General features: G+C 53.4%; 2 protein-coding genes across 4 annotated transcripts; one reads left to right on the forward strand and one right to left on the reverse strand.

Moving 5' to 3' along the window:
• Positions 1-822: 822 nt before the first annotated feature.
• On the forward strand, positions 823-7,594 carry SLC35B2 (solute carrier family 35 member B2). Of its 3 annotated transcripts, none has more exons than XM_088161307.1 (4): positions 823-919; positions 3,588-3,781; positions 4,071-4,231; positions 5,491-7,594. In XM_088161307.1, exons 2-4 carry the CDS (start codon positions 3,625-3,627, stop codon positions 6,427-6,429), a joined length of 1,257 nt encoding a protein of 418 aa, XP_088017433.1. In that variant the 5' UTR covers positions 823-919; positions 3,588-3,624; the 3' UTR covers positions 6,430-7,594. The 3 variants fall into 3 exon arrangements, with proteins under 3 accessions (XP_088017433.1, XP_014733603.2, XP_014733602.2); XM_014878117.2 differs by lacking the exon at positions 823-919 and adding an exon at positions 1,541-1,982; XM_014878116.2 differs by lacking the exon at positions 823-919 and having other exon boundaries at positions 1,542-3,781.
• A 1,901-nt stretch (positions 7,595-9,495) lies between these two features.
• On the reverse strand, positions 9,496-16,466 carry HSP90AB1 (heat shock protein 90 alpha family class B member 1). The gene is made up of 12 exons (XM_014878096.2): positions 16,327-16,466; positions 16,067-16,213; positions 15,680-15,886; positions 15,213-15,372; positions 14,888-15,021; positions 14,122-14,427; positions 13,536-13,701; positions 13,151-13,341; positions 12,724-12,871; positions 12,185-12,453; positions 11,411-11,744; positions 9,496-10,076 (listed from the first exon to the last, which is right to left on the reverse strand). The coding sequence occupies exons 2-12, from the start codon at positions 16,211-16,213 to the stop codon at positions 9,967-9,969; spliced, it is 2,172 nt and encodes a 723-aa protein (XP_014733582.1). The 5' UTR covers positions 16,327-16,466; the 3' UTR covers positions 9,496-9,966.
• Positions 16,467-17,996: the final 1,530 nt, after the last annotated feature.

Here is a 17,996-nt window from a genome sequence, read left to right on the forward strand (position 1 = left end):
TACTGGCTGGCTCCAGCTGGCCCTGCAGCCATGCCTGGGTCTGGGATGAGGGATTCGGGAGCAGGACTGGAGTAGGTGCCATACTCACCTGCCCCAGGCACCAGCTGTGGCTGTGCCCAGTGCAGGGCTGGCAGCTTGGAGGGGGCTACCTTGGGATGGGGGGATGCTGGGGGCTAGCTTTGATGGCTTTAGCTTGAATCAAGAATAGTGTGGCCATCAGGACTAGGGAAGTCATCATCCTCTATACTTGTGAGGCCTTGCACCATGTCCTGTGTTCAGTTCTGGGCTCCTCACTTCAAGAGAGTGCTGGAGCGTGTCTAGAGAAGTGCAACAGTGCTGGTGAAGGGTTTGGAGCAAAAGCCCTGTGATGAGCTGCTGAGGGAGCTGGGGGTGTTTAGCCTGGAGAAAAGGAGACTCAGGGGAGACCTTGTCACTCTCTACACTTCCCTGAAAGGCAAGTGTAGCCAGGTGGGGATCAGCCTCTTTCCTAGGCAACCAGCAACATGACAAGAGGACATAACCTCAAGCTGTGCCAGGGGAGATTTAGGTTGGATGGTAGGAGGACTTCCTCTGCAGGAAGGGTGATTAGACATTGGAATAGACAGCCCAAGGAAGGTGGTGGAGTCGCCTTCCCTGGAGGTGTTTAAGGAAAGATTGGCTGTGGCACTCAGTGCCATGGTCTAGTTAAGATGGTGGTGTTCGGTCAGAGGTTGGGCTCGATGGTCTCAAGTCTCTCCCAACCTCATTGATTCTGTGACCCTGTGGTCGCAGTCCCGCCCCGTCCCGCCGCGGTCCCTCCGGAGCGGTAGGGGCGCTGTGGGGCGCGCAGCGCGCCCGCCGGGCGGGGATTCCGCCGCCGCCGCCGCCGGGAGCGGAGCCGAGGGGAGCCGGCCGGGGCCGGGCCGGGGCCGGGCCGCAGGTGGGTGCCGAGGCCGGGGCGGGCCGGGCCGCGGGAGCAGCTGCCCCGCTCGGCGAGGGCGGGCGAAGGCAGGCGGCGCGCTGCCGGCCTGCTCGCTGCGAACGTGGCCGCTGGGCTGGGAGGCGGCGCCGGGGCCACGCTCGCCCCGCAGCCGGCCGGGCGCTGCCTCTCCCGCTGGGCTGCCGGAGCCTCGGGCAGAGGAGCCCCGGAGCGGCAAGCATAGGGCTGTCCCCTGCCGGGAGCCCCGCGGCGCAGGGTGCCCCGCGGCCGGCGGGGAGCGGCAGCCCGGTGCCTCAGAGGCGGCGGTCGGCCGTGGGAGGACAGTGGCAGGCACCCCCTGCGGCTCGGCTGCGGGCAGGGAGCAGACACGAGATCCTGAAATGTTAGTATGGACTTGCCAGCTCCGAGCTTGCATTTGACCTCAGCCCTTCCCGGCGCTGGAGGCGCGCTCAGGAGTATCAGGGCTGTAGGCAGGTATCTTTTTCAGACCCGGGACCCAATTGTGCATCCCGGGCAGAGGGCCGGGTGCCAGCCCGGCTCTGGAGCGGTGCGTTTGAGAGCTGCCCTTGCAGTGCCCAGGGGAGCCTGGCCGGCTCTGTTGTCTCGGCTCCTGGGCCGCTCTGCAGACTAAGGCTCCTTTCATGCCTCTGCATGTTGCCTGCTCAGCCCCCCCGCTTTCTACCTGTAACACTGGCGTCCCTGTTCCTTCCCAGCCTCGGCAGAGAGGGCAGGGCCTGCTGCACTGAGTCAGCTCTCGGGGCCTGGGAATTGCTAGCGCAGGCATAGAGAGCCATTGTCCCTCCATAGCCTCCTCTTCACGGTCGCTGTGGGAGAGCGGGGCTGATTCTCCTCCCATGGCAGCGCTGCAGGAGCTGGCAGGATAACAGCAGGCGCAATCGTGCTGAACGGAGCTTGCAGTCTCTGTCAGTTTGTAAATGTGGCAACAGACCCTGTCATTTATGTCTGACTTCTGCAAAAGTGAACAGCTTTTCTGCACCTCACCATCACCGAGGGTTACATAATACGGACCAACCCAGGAGCACATGGGCAGCTTCAGCCCCAGGTGAGAGCACTGAGCCCTGTTTTTGCACCCCACAGCACCTGTACAGCCTGTGATGATGCCACTGCAGCAGGAGAGATTGAGTGATGGTGTCTTTTCTAAGGGATGGGGGGAGACATAGGAGTAGGAAACAGGCAAAGAAATTCACCCCTAGCTATTTGCACCTCTCTCTGGGCTGGGAATTTCTATGTCCTTTAAGTCACAGAAGGGAGATTTCTGGGTGAAACACAGCCTTGGCTTTGGTCAGGTTATTAAACTCTCAGGGCCTTGCCACAGTAGCTTAAGATGAGAAAAGTCCCTGAGGTCTTTCCCAAGGGGACAAGAGGTTGGTGGGAGTGCTTACTCATGAAATGGCAGGGGACTTTCTTGCCTTTAAAGCCCTTAAGTTTGTAAATCTCAGAGTTTCGTATGGGAGCTACTAAAGGTCACAGCTATACAATACTGGGGCCAGGTATACCCCTAATTAGGGCCTGAATTCCTCTGACTCACTTGTTTCTGGGGGAGGAGGAATTAACATCTCTGTCCCTGTCAGTCACAGGAGCTTTTCTGGTGTGTGTTTATGTAGCCAGCCCACAGCACTCTCACCTGGCCCCCAAGGCAACTGGGAGGCTTTTTCCACTGAGAAAACTGAGGCAGGGATGTAGCATGGACCAGGGAAACCCTCTACCCTGATGCAGGAAGCTGCAGCTTGCTTTGTGAGGGGAGAATGCAGGCAGCCTTGGGTGCAGGAAGTTCTTGCCCAGTTGCTCATTCTGTTGAGTACCTGGTGCCCCTGAATATTGCAGGTTTGCCTTTGTAAGAGAGTGGACACTGAAGGGAAAAACTCCTTCAAGGACTATGAAAGCTGTTTTAAAGCTGGTTAGATCACTTCCTACAGCTATAGCTGAAGAGTATCAGTTATAACTCATTGCATAGTCCTGGTAAAATCCCAACCAGACAGCTGGTAGGAAACTTCCTTTCCAGCCTTGCTTTCTGGCTGTGTTTTGCCAGGCGGGTGAACCCTGGTAATTTCCTGTGAGCTGTGAGGAATGCCTTGGCTCACTTCCAGGGCTGCACGGGGGAGGTGGGGGAGGCTGGCAGCCCCAAACCCTGCCTCTCCTCCACTCACCTGGTGTAGCTGGAGGGGAAAGCTCTGAACTGTTTGCTTCCAGAGGAAGGTTGTTCACTGCCACTGGCTTGAAACATGAGCTTCTAGGTAGGAGTCAGTCTTTCCATTCAGTGACCTTTTCCTTTTCCACCCAAAAGCTGTGCTAAAGTTTAACTTTTAAAGGTGAGATGTGAGGTGCTGCTTGCATTTGGAGTAAAGGTGTAGTCAAAACTAGATGGTTATGGCAGTGTTCTCTCTAATCCTGGCAATCCAAGGTTCTAAGTCCACATGTTCCAGAGCAATCCCCTTTAACGGAAGCAAACATATATGGCCTGTGCTTTTCAGCTCCAGAGGACTTTTCCTACTCTGTGTGCTGCCAGCATCACTGTTGTCACTGCAGTGGAGTCTGGGTGGCCCCCCCAGGTGACGAGGATCAGGCGGGATGCTGGGTATTGCAGGCACGTGGAGTGGAGCTGCCCATGTACCAGTAGCCCACCACCTGCCTCTTTCTCTCTCCGCAGATTTTGCCTTCCCCTCGTGCTGGCTTCCCTCCCTACGATGGCTACAGGTGAAGAGATCGCCCCTGCCCTGCAGGACTCGTGGGGGGACTTCTGGCTCTTCCGTTTCTTTGTTAATGCTGCTGGCTATGCAAGTATTGTAGTACCAGGCTTCCTCCTCATCCAGTACTTCAAGAGAAGGAACTACTTGGAGACAGGTACGAGCGGGAGCCTCCCTTCCACATCCTTCATCCCTTGGAACTCTCTGCCCTGCCTCTGTCTACCCCACTCAGGTTGTTTCCCCAACCTGCATTGTCAGGCTTGAACCACTCACAGAGCTGCATCCCAGTGCTGTCCAGCTGCTATCCTGAAACAAATTTCTCTGATGCCCCCATACCAACAGATCTGGAGGCTAGTGAGGAGGGAGGCTTCACCTCTCAAGCTGGTGCAGCGTGTGGTGCCCAGGCTTTGGTTAATTGTATCTCCATCTTCTCTTACCCTGTTCAGGCCGAGGCATTTGCTTCCCTGTCATCAAATCATGTGTGTTTGGCTCTGAGGTGAAGTCTGTACATCAGGATGACGGTCCCCTGCCACCCCGAGCAGAGCCCGCAGAGTCCTCCACAGCCCGACAGTTCTTCAAGCTGCTCTTCTGTGCTGCTGGTCTACAGGTGGGGGTCCTGTGCATGTTTGGCTGTCCCATTGTGGAAGGAGGAAGTGGCCAGTGGGTTACGGACTGTCAGTTCCTTGAAGACCAAGGATGCAATGCTGTCCTTGATCAAGGCTGGATTGGAGGCTGGGATAGTCCACCTCTAAGGGCTATGGAGATCCATTTAGCTTTTGTCATTTGGGTTGGAGCATCCTGTCTGTCTGATCACAGTCCTCTAGACCCTCTGAAAATTCTGTGATTCAGCAGATTGTTAAGGCTGCTTTTGTTCTGGCCCTGATGTCAGATCAGCAGATAGTTTGAACCCTCTTTTCTCCCAGGCTCTCCCATGGGTCACTGTATGGGGTTGATGCATTCTGCCTTGATACATTAAATTTGAGTATTGGAGAGAAAATACTTAATTCAGCTACAGATAAACAGGAATTTAAAATCTTAGATTCCCCAAGTCTCAGCTACAGCGTGAGCATCATTGAGAGGGGCAACTTTTTTGGTCTGTGAGGACAAAAAATAGCAATGTGGGCACTGAGATAGAAAAACCCAGGTGTCCTGCAGCCAGGAAACTACTCACTTTCTGGCCTACTTCCCCAGCCCATTCAGACTTGCTGTGGGCCACCGAATTCTTCCATGTCTCTGTGTCTTAGTTTCTTGGGAGATGTGTGATGAGAGGAAGTCTGTGTTACTTCTGTGAGGGGCTTGGTGTTGTTGCAACAAAAGTAGTGGAGATGACAACCAGGACAGTGATCATCTCTCGTGGACAATTTTGCGTGCTGGTTTTGAAACTAGAATTGATTTGGATGTAAAACCAGGCCTAGGGAGCTGGAAGTGAAAACCAGTGCAGAGGCCACTGGGAAAACTGCCAGGACCTGCTGCAGGGAGCTGGCACCAAAACCACAACTGTAAAGTAATCAGTATCAGTAATCTTCCCTGATTCGGTCAGTCTGGTTCCACAGGCTTAAAGTAGCTCAAAGTGTAACTGCTGGCTCTCATCAGGATGTTTGCATTGTGGGCTTTTCTCCCCTGTACATTGAGCAGCTGTGGTTTGGAACCGGATGTTCCTGGCTGTAACCACATGGGACAACGGGTTCCCTCAGAGGGGTGGAGTGGGGGGTGGTCCCATCTCCCAGTGTCTCAGGGAAGCATTGCCATGCAGAGGATGAGGTAACACTGGGAAAAGTAAGGATCTTCCGGGGACTGTTCTTCCTGTTGTTGTTGGCAGCTGCTGTTGTGGGTCCTGACTCTCCCTATGCTCCTGCTGCTTTGCAGGTTTCCTACCTCACATGGGGTGTCCTCCAGGAGCGTGTGATGACGAGAACATATGGTGCCACTGAAACAGACCCTGGTGAGAATTTCAAGGACTCCCAGTTCCTCGTGTTCATGAACCGCATCCTGGCCTTCACAGTGGCTGGTCTGTACTGCGCCCTGACCAAGCAGCCACGCCATGGGGCTCCTATGTACAAATACTCCTTTGCCTCCCTCTCCAACATCCTCAGCAGCTGGTGTCAGTATGAGGCACTCAAATATATCAGTTTCCCCACCCAAGTGCTGGCCAAGGCCTCCAAAGTGATCCCAGTGATGATGATGGGCAAACTGGTGTCACGCAAGAGTTATGAGTACTGGGAGTACCTGACTGCTGCCCTCATCTCCGTGGGAGTCAGCATGTTCCTGCTCTCCAGCGGTCCTAACAGGACAGTGTCCACTGTCACCACTTTCTCTGGCATAGTGCTCCTGGCTGGCTACATAATGTTTGACAGCTTCACCTCCAACTGGCAAGACGCTCTCTTCACCTACAAGATGTCTCCCGTGCAGATGATGTTTGGCGTCAACGTCTTCTCCTGCCTTTTCACCGTGGGCTCGCTCTTGGAGCAGGGTGCCTTGCTGGAGTCGCTGCGCTTCATGGCTCGCCACTCGGAGTTCACGGCCCACGCCGTGCTGCTCTCTGTGTGCTCTGCCTTCGGCCAGCTCTTCATCTTCTACACCATCAACCAGTTTGGGGCAGCTGTCTTCACCATCATCATGACACTCCGACAGGCTTTTGCCATCCTCCTCTCTTGCCTCATCTACGGGCACACTGTCACTGTTGTGGGTGGGCTGGGCATAGCCGTTGTCTTCATGGCCCTCTTCCTCCGTGTCTACGCCCGCAGCCGCATGAAGAAGCGCAGTAAGAAGCTCCCGCCGGGGGAGACCCCTGTACAAAAGGTCTAAGGAAGCTGAGGCCATGGCATTTAAGCCATGCCTGCTGTCCTGCCTCCACTCGAGGGTATTTGCTTGATTTCTCAGAACCCACTGAAGAGAGTGGGGTATGGATAGGGCAGGACCAGTGACTCAGTTTTCCACCTGCTTTTCCTTGGAAAGGGGCTGGAACAAACCCAGGAAACTCTCTGGGCTGATGCAGCTCCAAACCTTTCCATTTGCCTTAATAGGTCAAAGACTTGCAGCCAAGGCACAGGCCTGGGGGCACACCAGCATGGGGCTGCTGGTATTCCTGCCCCACCTCTGTGGCTTCTCCCCATAGTCAGTGATGAACAAGGGAACTCTTCCCTGGCACTGTCTTGCCTCTGGCTAATGCTCCTCCAGTTCTGTTAGTATTACAGAGCTTGGCAGGAGGAAAGGGCAAGTAAAACACTAGGTTTCTTTTTGAAACACCTCTGAGTGAGGCAAGTCCCATGAGCCCATCGAAGGGTGGGGAGTGCTCTTCCTCCATTCCAGGAGGGGCTCTGGGTAGTACAGGCACAGCCAAGGGAAGGACTCCCAGCCTGTCCTACCCTAGGCCCGAGATCTGTTCTGGGAGGGCACTGCAGTGGAAGCCAGTACCTCCCAGTTTGGTTTTATCAATTCTTTGCCCCTGCTCCGGGACACTTTACTTTGCTCCCCTCAGCCCAGGCTGATTTTTATGCAGTACCTGAGCTGGACAGTTCCCAAGGCTTGCCAAGTCCTTCGAGGTTGCTTTTTGGTTACATCTGCTGCTGGTACAGGCCAAAGGCTATGCTGCCCAGAAGCCCCAGCACCACCTCGGGCTCCTTCAGTGCCATGGTTTCTGGGCTTTGCAGTTGCCATTCAGACAAGCACAAACAACTCCTCTTTTTCCTGCCACCTGGAGGCACGAGCCCTGGTTTTCCCAGGAGCTGGCCGGAGTCTGTGCCTGGAGGGTTGGGACATGGGGCAGAGCCCGCATACGGTACTTTGTTCCTGCTCCACAGACAGCAGGGGATGGAGCAGTGAAAGCTGTTCTTCCCCAGAAGCCTGGGTTTTATTGGATAATCCTTTTCTCATCAACACAACCTGGCTGACAAACCAGCAGGTTTTGGTACTTTTGCAAGGCAATTTTTTCTCTTTTTATTTTATTAAATTAAAAATATGCTGCAATATAGTGCCATAGGCCTCAATGTGGGGGTTTTTTTGTTGGTTGGGGTTGTTTTTCCATGGAAAAGAAAGGAAGGGGGGCGGGGAAAGAGATTTCCAATTCTTCCTGTGTCCCTAGTCTCTTTGGGACAGCAAAGTTGTCTTTCTAAATACAGGTGCCTCTCTCTGTATTTGCCAAGGCAGGTAGCAACCAGGGTTGCACTCAAAGCTGCAAGGCCTGGAGATCCTTACACACATAGCTGGGGAGCACAGCCAGGTTTGGAATGCTGCTTATGCTGGTGGACAGGTGAAGGACCCATTAGCCTGAGCCTAGTTTGGCTCCTACGTTCCATGTATAACTTAAGGAATTCCCTGTGGGTGCAGCTACCTAGAGGTGATACAGAGGCCTGCTGAGTACCTGCCAGCTGGGCCACTGGTGCTGTAGCACTTTGTGGGGTGTGCTGCAGCAGCCAGAGCCAGGAGAGGCTTGAGGTGTGCATGGTCCATCCTGCTGGTACGTGTGGGAGCCCTGGTGAAAAACTGTGTAGGTAAGGGTGAGTCTAGAGTCAGATACAGGACTGGGGCCTAACACAGCTAGGGAAAGGGGACAGTCAGATAAGGGTTACATGATAAACAGCAGGAGAGCAGGGAGTAGCTGAACCAGGAGGGATACCAGAGCTTGTGCTGAGCACAGCCCAGGCTTCAGAGCACCTGGCTCTCCAGTAGTTTTATCTGTGCTCCTTTTCTAGTTCTGAGCTTTTAGAGGTGCCTGTGCAACTTCACAGCTTTTCATCCTGCCCTACACATTTGCCCAAATGCCTGCACCCACCATCTGCTGACAGACTGAAAATGGAATGTGATTTCCTTTGATTGAAAACAAACAAAACAACAAAAACGCACAGTGCCAGGTTAGGAATGGGATACAATGGCATAACCTTTCTAATTCAAATGTAGATTTATACAAAACATTAGTGGAAGAAGAAAACCCAGGGCATTAACTTTTTAAGTTAATTTTTATCGATTCAGTATTTGGCAACACCTTCCTATCCAGAGAGAAATCCTACTTTAAAATAATTTGCTAGCTCAGCTCCACCACAGCCCTAGCAGGCTGCACCCACACAGCTGCCACACTGGCAGCACAGTCAGTGCAGCAAGGGATTCCAGCAGGCTCTGCCTCCCTGTTGAAGATGGATACTGGCTAAAGCCCATTCTATTTTGTGCCTGTGGTAGTTGGCATGTGGGCAGCAAGAGAACTTAATGCTGGTGTCACTTCTCTCTGACAAACCCCAAGGGCCACTGTGGCCAGTGGTGACAAACCTCACAGAGTGTGAGCTCAGTGCGAGGGGCAGCTCAAACAGAGGTGATGTCCCAGGCTTGTCATCTAGGACACAAATGGAAAGAAGCCAGATACTGCCCAATACCCAATAGCTGCAGAAGGCAGAAAGAGCAGGCTGGAGGTGGGAGGAAAGGAGTCTTTGGTCCAACAGCTGAAGAGAGACGGCTTGACTACAGTCCTGAGCTGTCACTCCACCTTGCTCCACACAAAGGAACAGGCAGATGGCTCCTGCCACTGTCCTGCCCCAGAGGTGCTCAGTTCAAATCAGCCAGCAGCAGCCCAGGCTCAGGCCCCGACACAGCTTACCCAGCTGACCCCCACAGATTGGGAGTTTGCTCCCAGGCTCGGGGGCATGCAGCACTCCAGGTGGACAACTACTGCTCATTGGAGATGACCCCACCTGCACAGCAGGTCAGGTGTTCCTTCCACCCACTTCATCTTGCATGGAAGAGATAAAGATCACCTAAAGCAGAGCTCAGAAAAGCAGTCAGGGCACAGGGGAGACCAGCACATGAGAGTCCAATGCCCTCAGGCACAAGCTGAGACATTTTCCTCAGTAGAGTTAGGCATGAAACACAAGGGACCCCACCATGTAAATCATCAATTCTTTAATTCCAGTAGAACAAAAAACCAGAAAACTTATCAAACAAAACCCAGCCAAGATACATTATGCTAGCCTGGGGCTTCAGGGAGGCAGCAGTTTGGAGGAAGGGCTCTCCCACCCCAATGGCATAAGGACAGTGTTTGATGCCTACTGGTAACATGGGACACTCCATGAGGGGGAGAGAGGGGAAGCCTGATGCCTCCTCTCACACCTCCACTCCCCATCAGATGTTCCTACACAAGCAGAAATACACAGAACAGACAGGCCTCAGGCTACCTGAATAACTACTAACAAACAGGGAATCATGCCGTCCTGCACCGTGCCAAAAACAACCCCAACCAAACAGAGCCAAAAGAATAGCCACCACCAAGAAGTCAGTAGCAGCTGGTGGGAGCAGACCATCTTCTAAGCAGACATGATAAAGCAGAGGTCTGGCAGGTGAAGGAATAACCTTCCTCTTTTAGTCTACCTCTTCCATGCGGGATGTATCTTCATCTCCCTCCAGAGGGGGGATTTCCTCAGGGACAGCTGCACTGGGCTCCTCTGCTGTAATCTCATCTTCATCAATGCCTGGGAGAGGGGAGGAAAGGAAGAGATAAGGCCTTCAAATGACACCTGATCCCAGATGTACAGCCTCTCCCAAAGTAAACCTGGCTCCTGCCCCTAGCCTGAGGAATGAGGCTACTAGCATCCAATAGTTCACAGAATCATAGAATATTCTGATTTGGAAGGGACCCACAAGGATCACTGAAGTCAGCTCCTGGCTCTACACAGGACAGCCCCAAGAATCACACTGTGTGCCTCAGAGTGTTGTCCACACACTTACTGAATGCTGGCAGGCTTGGTGCTGTGATCACTTCCCTGGGGAGTCTGTTCCTTGGCCAACCACTCTCTAGGTAAGAAACCTTTTCCTAATATCCAACTTAAACCTCTCCTGACAAAACTTCATGACATTCTCTCAGGTCCTGTCACTGGTCACCAGAGAGGATACCAAGGCAGGCCCCTCTGCTTCCCCTGGTGAGGAAGCTGAACACTGCAAGGTCACCCCTCAGTCTCCTTTCCTCCGGGCTGAAAACTAATAAATGAAACGTTGTTACAAATTACTGCCAACTCCAGCACGAATACTGAATCAGTAGCATCTTCCCAGTAACATCTACACTAGTATATGGATACCACCAATGCCATTAGAGTGCACTCCTTAGCCAGGTAGAGATTACCTACAAAGGACTTGTCACCCAGCACCACAAAACCTGGAGTTGAAGCCAGGAGAATGTGGTTTGATTTCTCTAGAGAAAAATGCAGTAAATCTAGTCAAGCTACAACTAAAGTAGCTGCAAGACTCTAGAGCTCATCAGCCTCCAACACTGCAGGTTGCTGTTTCACTATACTCTGAACAGAAAATTGTACTACCATACCTTATCTTACTACTTACCTGCAATTTGACTAATAGAAGACCCTACTCCTACTGAGACTAGGCAGCACAGAGTTACTTACTTGTGCCAAGCCACAGCACCTTCTGATTTACATTTTTAGCTAAACAGTGAATTTGGAGGAAAAGGTTCTGTGCAAGCACAAGCTGTTTCACCAGATGGGTCACATCACCCATGACAGACTTTTCACATTTACTCTGAAGAAATAAAAAGCCTCAGCTTGTCATCTGAACATCCTGGTGGTGGCTTCTGGTGTTGTGGTGGATGGGGCAGTCCACCCAGAGTCCTGAGCCCGCCTGAAGTACCTTGTTCCAGAGTTACACTTTCTCCTAGCCACCTTATGTACAGAGCCACTTCAGCACATCATAGCAGCATGGCTTCCTTGCTGGCCTCCCCCTGCCTCAAGACACTAGCCTGACCAGTTAACCTGCTTTGAGCCCTGCTACAGGCTTTAGAAGTTGCATGGATACTCACCAAGCCCGAGTTTGATCATCCTGTAGATGCGGTTGGAATGGGTCTGGGGATCTTCCAGGGAGAAACCAGAGGACAGCAGAGCAGTCTCAAAGAGTAGCACCACCAGATCTTTAACAGCTTTGTCATTCTTGTCAGCATCAGCCTTCTGGCGAAGGGTTTCCACGATTGGGTGGTCAGGATTGATCTCCAGGTGCTTCTTGGCCATCATATAGCCCATGGTGGAGTTGTCCCGCAGTGCCTGAGCCTTCATGATGCGCTCCATGTTGGCTGTCCAGCCGTAGGTGCTGGTGACAATGCAGCAGGGAGAGGAGACCAACCGGTTTGAGATGGTGACCTGCCAACATAGCCAAGGGTTAGCTGAGCGAGGCCCCCATAAGCCCTGGACTGGGCACAGCCACAGCACATTACAGCCCAACTCTTTGCCCCTGGTTCACTTGGGGACAACCCAAAGCAAGCACAGATGCTCCAAGCAGCTCCAGGACTGCTTTGACTAATTTGCACAGACTAATTTGGATAGCTCAGCCAGCACTTAGAGCACCCACTGCACGTTTCCCACACTTACCCTCTCCCATTAATGCACGTATTTGGGTCAGTGCCCCTCGCCTGCAGCCTGGCTGCTTAGAGCAAGATGGTGCATGCTGGGACCTCCAGTCTCCTTTAGCGGCTCCTCTGCAGGAGATGAGAGGCATGCATTGAGCGGGGACCCTCACCTGCAGCATGGAGGACCCAGCCCTCCTCCCTCCAGCCCAGGGCTAGGCTCCCTGCCCATCTCACCTTCTCCACCTTCTTGTCCAAGATTTCCTTCATAAGTTTGCAGAGGTTCTCAAACTTGGCCTTGCTCTCCTCCATCTTTTTTTTCTCTTCCTCATCTTCAGGCAGCTCCAGCCCCTCTTTGGTAACTGATACCAGGGTCTTGCCATCGAACTCCTTGAGCTGCTGCACACAATACTCATCGATGGGCTCTGTCATGTATACCACCTCAAAGCCACGCTTCCGCACACGCTCCACAAAGGCTGAGTTAGCAACCTGCTCCTTACTCTCCCCTGTGTTTGTGGAGGGTAGAAATGAAACAACACCAAGAGGTGAGAGCTGGTTATAGCAGGATAACCACCCCACCACCAGTGACATGGGACCCCTAACATAGAACTGGCAGCAGCCATGGTTCTAGGCCTGGTGGCCTTTCCCCAGCCCCTAGGAATGAGCTGAAATTCAGCAGGGATGACCTGCTGAAGGCAGCAGGGGTGTTTTAAATTAGGGTTCATATGCAGGTTACCTGCCTCTACTTTGCTAGGCTCAGAGGAGCTCTGGCTCACCTGTGATGTAGTAGATACTCTTCTGGTTCTCCTTCATACGGGACACGTACTCAGAAAGCGAAGTCACCTCATCACCTGACTGGGACGTGTGGTACCGCAGCAGCTCCGAAAGGCGCTTTCGGTTGGTGGAGTCCTCATGGATGCCCAACTGCAGGCAGAAGAGATGCATGAAGTCTCCAGGATCGGACCTGGATGCATCTGACCACCCCTGAGGCACGGCCATCTGCCCAGCTCCTGATCATTTGATGGTTTGGCCTAGAGCAGCCAGAGGGGACAGGCACCCACAAAGGCACTCCGAGGCATTTGCAGGACCCACTCCCTTTATCCTAACATCCATGCAGAAGAGACACAGCATAGGAACAAGATTGCTCCTCAGGCAGATGGTCATGGGCCCTTCCCTCTTCCAGGTGTATGGTGCCCAACTCACCTTCAGATTCTTGGAAAAAGCCTCGTAAAATTTCTTGTAGCTCTCTTTGTCTTCTGCCAGCTCAGAAAAGAGCTCCAAGCATTTCTTCACAATGTTTTTGCGGATCACTTTGAGGATCTTGCTCTGCTGGAGCATCTCACGGGAAATGTTCAGAGGAAGGTCCTCCGAGTCCACAACACCCCGGATGAAGTCTGCATAGGGGGAATGAAAACAGATGTCAGATTAAGGATTCTGAGCTTCAACACAGAAAGAAAAGAGCTAAAACACTGACTGCTATGCACCCACACCAGCTAGCACCTCACCCAGTCCTTTTGTACTGGAAGTGGTACCACAGGCTGTGGGAATCCCAGCTCTGCACTGGGAGGCTGAGGCAAGGGGCTCTTACTTAGGTATTCAGGGATGAGCTCGTCACAGCTGTCCATGATGAAGACGCGCCTCACATACAGCTTAATGTTGTTTTTCTTCTTCTTGTTCTCAAAGAGGTCAAAAGGGGCACGACGCGGGATGAAAAGCAGGGCCCTGAACTCCAGCTGCCCTTCCACAGAGAAGTGCTGTGGACCCAGGAAGAAAAAAAACCAGCTGCTGGGGTGCTTCACTTCTCCTTCCCCCAGCTCCCACAGTATGGAGGCTGAACTGCCATTCCTCAGCACTTGGGGCTGGCAAGCATCCAAGCTAGAGATACTTCCTCCTGCTGAGGCACACTATCCCCTATGTGCCAAGGTTCTCTGGCATACAGCAGGCTTGGACAGAGAAGTCAGTGTTTCTCTGAGACCCCCCATCCTCCTGTCTTGTTTATAGACTGGCACTACCAATCCTTCCACCTGCATGGGAGTCACAGTGCAGGTTGCTCCATCACCAAGTGGCCTTAGAGTGCTCAGTCCCATAGAGGCACAACCATGTGGCAACTCTGGATAAAGGCTGGAAAGGGGTCCTCTGCCTCTCCCTGGAAGGCAGGGTAGCCTAGCACCCACCTTGACAGCCAAGTGGTCCTCCCAGTCGTTGGTGAGGCTCTTGTAGAACTCGCCATACTCCTCCTGGGTGATGTCATCAGGGTTGCGGGTCCAAATTGGTTTGGTCTTGTTGAGCTCCTCCTGGTCGATATACTTCTCCTTGATTTTCTTGGTCTTTTTCTTCTTGCCCTTGTCTCCCTCCTCCTCCTCATCAGAGCCCACATCCTCGATCTTGGGTTTCTCTTCATCTTTGGACTCTTCTTCCTTCTCATCTTTCTCCTCCTCTGCTTCATCATCACTGATCTCTTTCTCACGTTCTTTCTCCAGCTGTGATGAAAGAAACAAGCAATAGTCAGGTTTAGCCCCCAGTTACCAAGAATCCATTTGCTCCAGATGAGAAAAATGGTGTCCTCCAAGGCCAAACAAATGTGTCATCTGGAATCAAAGCTCTTGGAACCAGTCTTCAAAAGCCCCTCGTCATGCAACCAAAAGCTGTGTCTGAGAAGAGACAAGTGGCAGGAAACCTTCCTTTTCCATGGCTGATTTAAGATGATCTTTAGCTGCAGAGATCAAAGGCTTTTAGTGTGGCTGGATACCCACCTCCTTCACCTCCAGTAAGCCTCCAGCCTCAAATCACCTTTGGCCACAGAAGCCACTGCTCAGTACCCAGCAGTCAGGAACTACAGAAGGGATCGTACACTGGGCCTTTTCTGTGCTCCTGTTCCTAACACCGCCCACCCTTGCCTCCAGCTTTCCCGTTGGTCCCCGCAGTCCCTTCCTTACGTACATAGAGTGTGATGGGATAGCCAATGAACTGGGAGTGCTTCTTCACCACCTCTTTCACACGACGCTCCTCCAAGTACTCAGTCTGGTCCTCCTTCAAGTGCAGGATCACTTTGGTGCCACGTCCAATGGGCTCACCTGCAGCGTGGGGAGAGAAACATTAGTATTTCAGGGCAGAGAGCCAGTGTGACCAGCTCCTCGAGCCTAAACATTATGTGATACCCATCATTAACCAGTGTGACTGACAGCGCAGCACGGCTCTAGGGAGCACCAGCAAAAGGGGTGCTTGTGGCAGGAAAACACGCTTGGTTTTTTTGTACAATACGCACCATGGTCAGTTCGGACAGTGAATGAGCCCCCAGCTGATGACTCCCAAGCATACTGCTCGTCATCATTGTGCTTGGTAATGACAACCACCTTCTCAGCCACCAGATAGGCAGAATAGAAACCCACACCAAACTGCCCGATCATGGAGATGTCTGCACCAGCCTGTGAAAGCAGAGAGCACCTGCTAAGATCAGTGTGGAGACAGAAGATATCTGTGACTGATTCACAGCAGCAAAGAACTGGGTCAAGCACACAGAGAAAAACATGCAAGTGCCAACAGGCAACCAGCTTTACCCTCAGCTCCTCCCACGTGTTGGAAAGGTGGAGGAAGCACACTTGGGTAGGCCAACAGTTCCCACGGCAAACAAGGCAGTAAGGCCTTTTCATTATTGATTTCGTATTATTTGTACATTCAGTGCCAGCCTATGACCCAGGCCCTAGGGAACCCATGCAGCCAAAGGCAACCCACCTGTAGAGCTTCCATGAAGGCTTTGGTCCCAGATTTGGCAATGGTGCCCAGATTGTTGATGAGGTCAGCTTTTGTCATCCCAATGCCAGTGTCCACCAGGGTCAGTGTGCGGTCCCGAGGGTTGGGGATGATGTCAATTTTCAGGTCTTTCCCACTGTCCAGCTTTGAGGGGTCGGTCAGGCTCTCATAGCGGATCTTATCCAGGGCCTAGGGGAGAGGGATGCTCGCTCGACACGGCCTCCCCACTGGACAGCCTCCTCCATCCCTCCCCTGCACAAGCCTTCCCGGAGAGCCAGGAATCGGCCTCTCCCCGGGCACTCCCGGAAGGACACCAGCCCAACCCCGAGCCCCCGGCAAAGGAAGGAGCCCACTCCCGCCCGGGCTCACGTCAGAGGCATTGGAGATGAGCTCCCGCAGGAAGATCTCCTTATTGGAATAAAAGGTGTTGATAATGAGCGACATGAGCTGGGCGATCTCCGCCTGGAAGGCGAAGGTCTCCGCATCCTCCTCCTCATGTTGCACTTTCTCGGGCATCTACAAGGCAAACACAGGCCTATTTTCAGCGTATTTTCAGGCTATGAGAACCAGGGAGGGGGTGGTGGGGGGGTACCAGGCCCAGCCCGTCCCCGTCTCCCTCCCGCCCCTACCGTCTCGGGCGTGAGGGACCGGCGAAAGAGCTACAGCGCCCACCGGCCGCTTTTTATAGGCATGGAGCAGGGAAGGAATCTCACGACACACTGTATCCTTCCGCCTTAAAAGGGGTCTTGATCAGAGACCCACAGATGGATGGCGCATGTGAGGCATCGGTGTTGCCCTTTAGCGGCGGCCATAGCGAGGCCGGTCGTGCAATGAATGCTCGGCTTCATGCTGATGCTATACGGTCGCCAGCCGCGGCCGCCCTTCGCCGCGATGCTCGGAGGGCTGCAGGACCGGGACCTCCGAGCGCCACGGCGAGGGCCGGCGGGGGGCTCCGACGAGGAACTCTTTTCGCGCCCCTTCGCGGAGGAATACACCGCCGAGCAGAAAGGCACTTCCAGAGTATTCCACAGAGGTTACGGCGGCGCCTCTTCGACTCCATAGCTGGGGCAGGGAGCCGGGAATTCGCGCTGCCCCAGCTTCATCCTGCAGCTCCCCCCGAGGCCGGGAGCCGCATAGCTGAGCCGGCCTGAGGCTGCGAGTATCGCAGCTCAGCGGGTTAGGGGGCGGGGACAGAAGGTGTCAGGGCCGGAGTGTGTGGCAGGCCCGCGTCGCCGATGCAAAGTAGTGTTTGGAGGTGTTGTCTTTTCAGTGTCCAAGGGAAATAATAATGCAAATCAATCTTAAGCCTTACCGTTCTAGTATCTGCAGTACTCTGTCTACTTCTGAGCTCTTCAGGACAAGAGAGACGTGGAGCCCCTGGAGCCGGTCTAGCAGAGGGTAAAATGATTAAGAGACAGGAGCATCTCTCTTAAGAGGAAAGGATAAGGGAGGTGGGCCTATGCAGCCTGGAGATGACCGAGAGGGGACCCATCAATGTCTGTGTCTCAAGGGAGAGTGTTGAGGATAGAGCCACGCTCTGCTCGGTGCTGCCAATCAATAGGACAAGAGGCAGAGACCAGAAACTGATGTGCAGGAAATTTCACCTATGAGGAATAACTTTTTTACTGTGTGGGTGACTCAGCACTGAAGCAGATTGCCCACAGAGATCGTGGAGACACTGGAGATGCTCAAGAATTGTCCGGACACAATTCTGTGCCATGTGCTCTAGGATGACCCTGCTTAAGCAGAGATGTTGGACCAGATGATCCACTGTGGTCCCTTCCAACCTGACCCACTCTGTGATTCTGTGTTGAAACTGTGGGTACAAAAGCCCTGACCAGCAAAGGAAGCTGGAAGTAGGATGAGGAGACCCGAGCTCTCACATGCGTTTTGGTTCCCGGTGGTGCAAAGACGTGATGGCTGTGAACGATGTGGGACAGAGGGAGGGATATTCCCGCTGGTAGGCTGGTGTAGTTCACCCCAGGAGCAGGAGGTGGCACTCTGGCTGTTCCCAGACACAAGGAAAGCTCCCAGCTGCTGTGCTGGAGGTCACTCCACCTCAAAATGTGAAGGTGCATCTGCTGTTTATCAGAGGTGTTGGTGGTCTCTTGGTGTACCTCGAGGGCAGCATCCCTGGGGTGTTGGCCACGAGTTCACCATGTGCACTCATAGCTCGGAAAGACAGTCATGCCCTGGGTTGCATCCAAAGCAGCACGGCCAGCAGGGCAAAGGACAGTTTTCTGCCCCTCTGCTCTGGTGAGACCCCACCTGCAGTGCTGCATCCAGCTCTGGGGTCCCC

This window comes from Sturnus vulgaris, chromosome 3 (assembly GCF_052056855.1).
Source record: "Sturnus vulgaris isolate bStuVul1 chromosome 3, bStuVul1.hap1, whole genome shotgun sequence".
NCBI lineage: Eukaryota > Metazoa > Chordata > Aves > Passeriformes > Sturnidae > Sturnus > Sturnus vulgaris.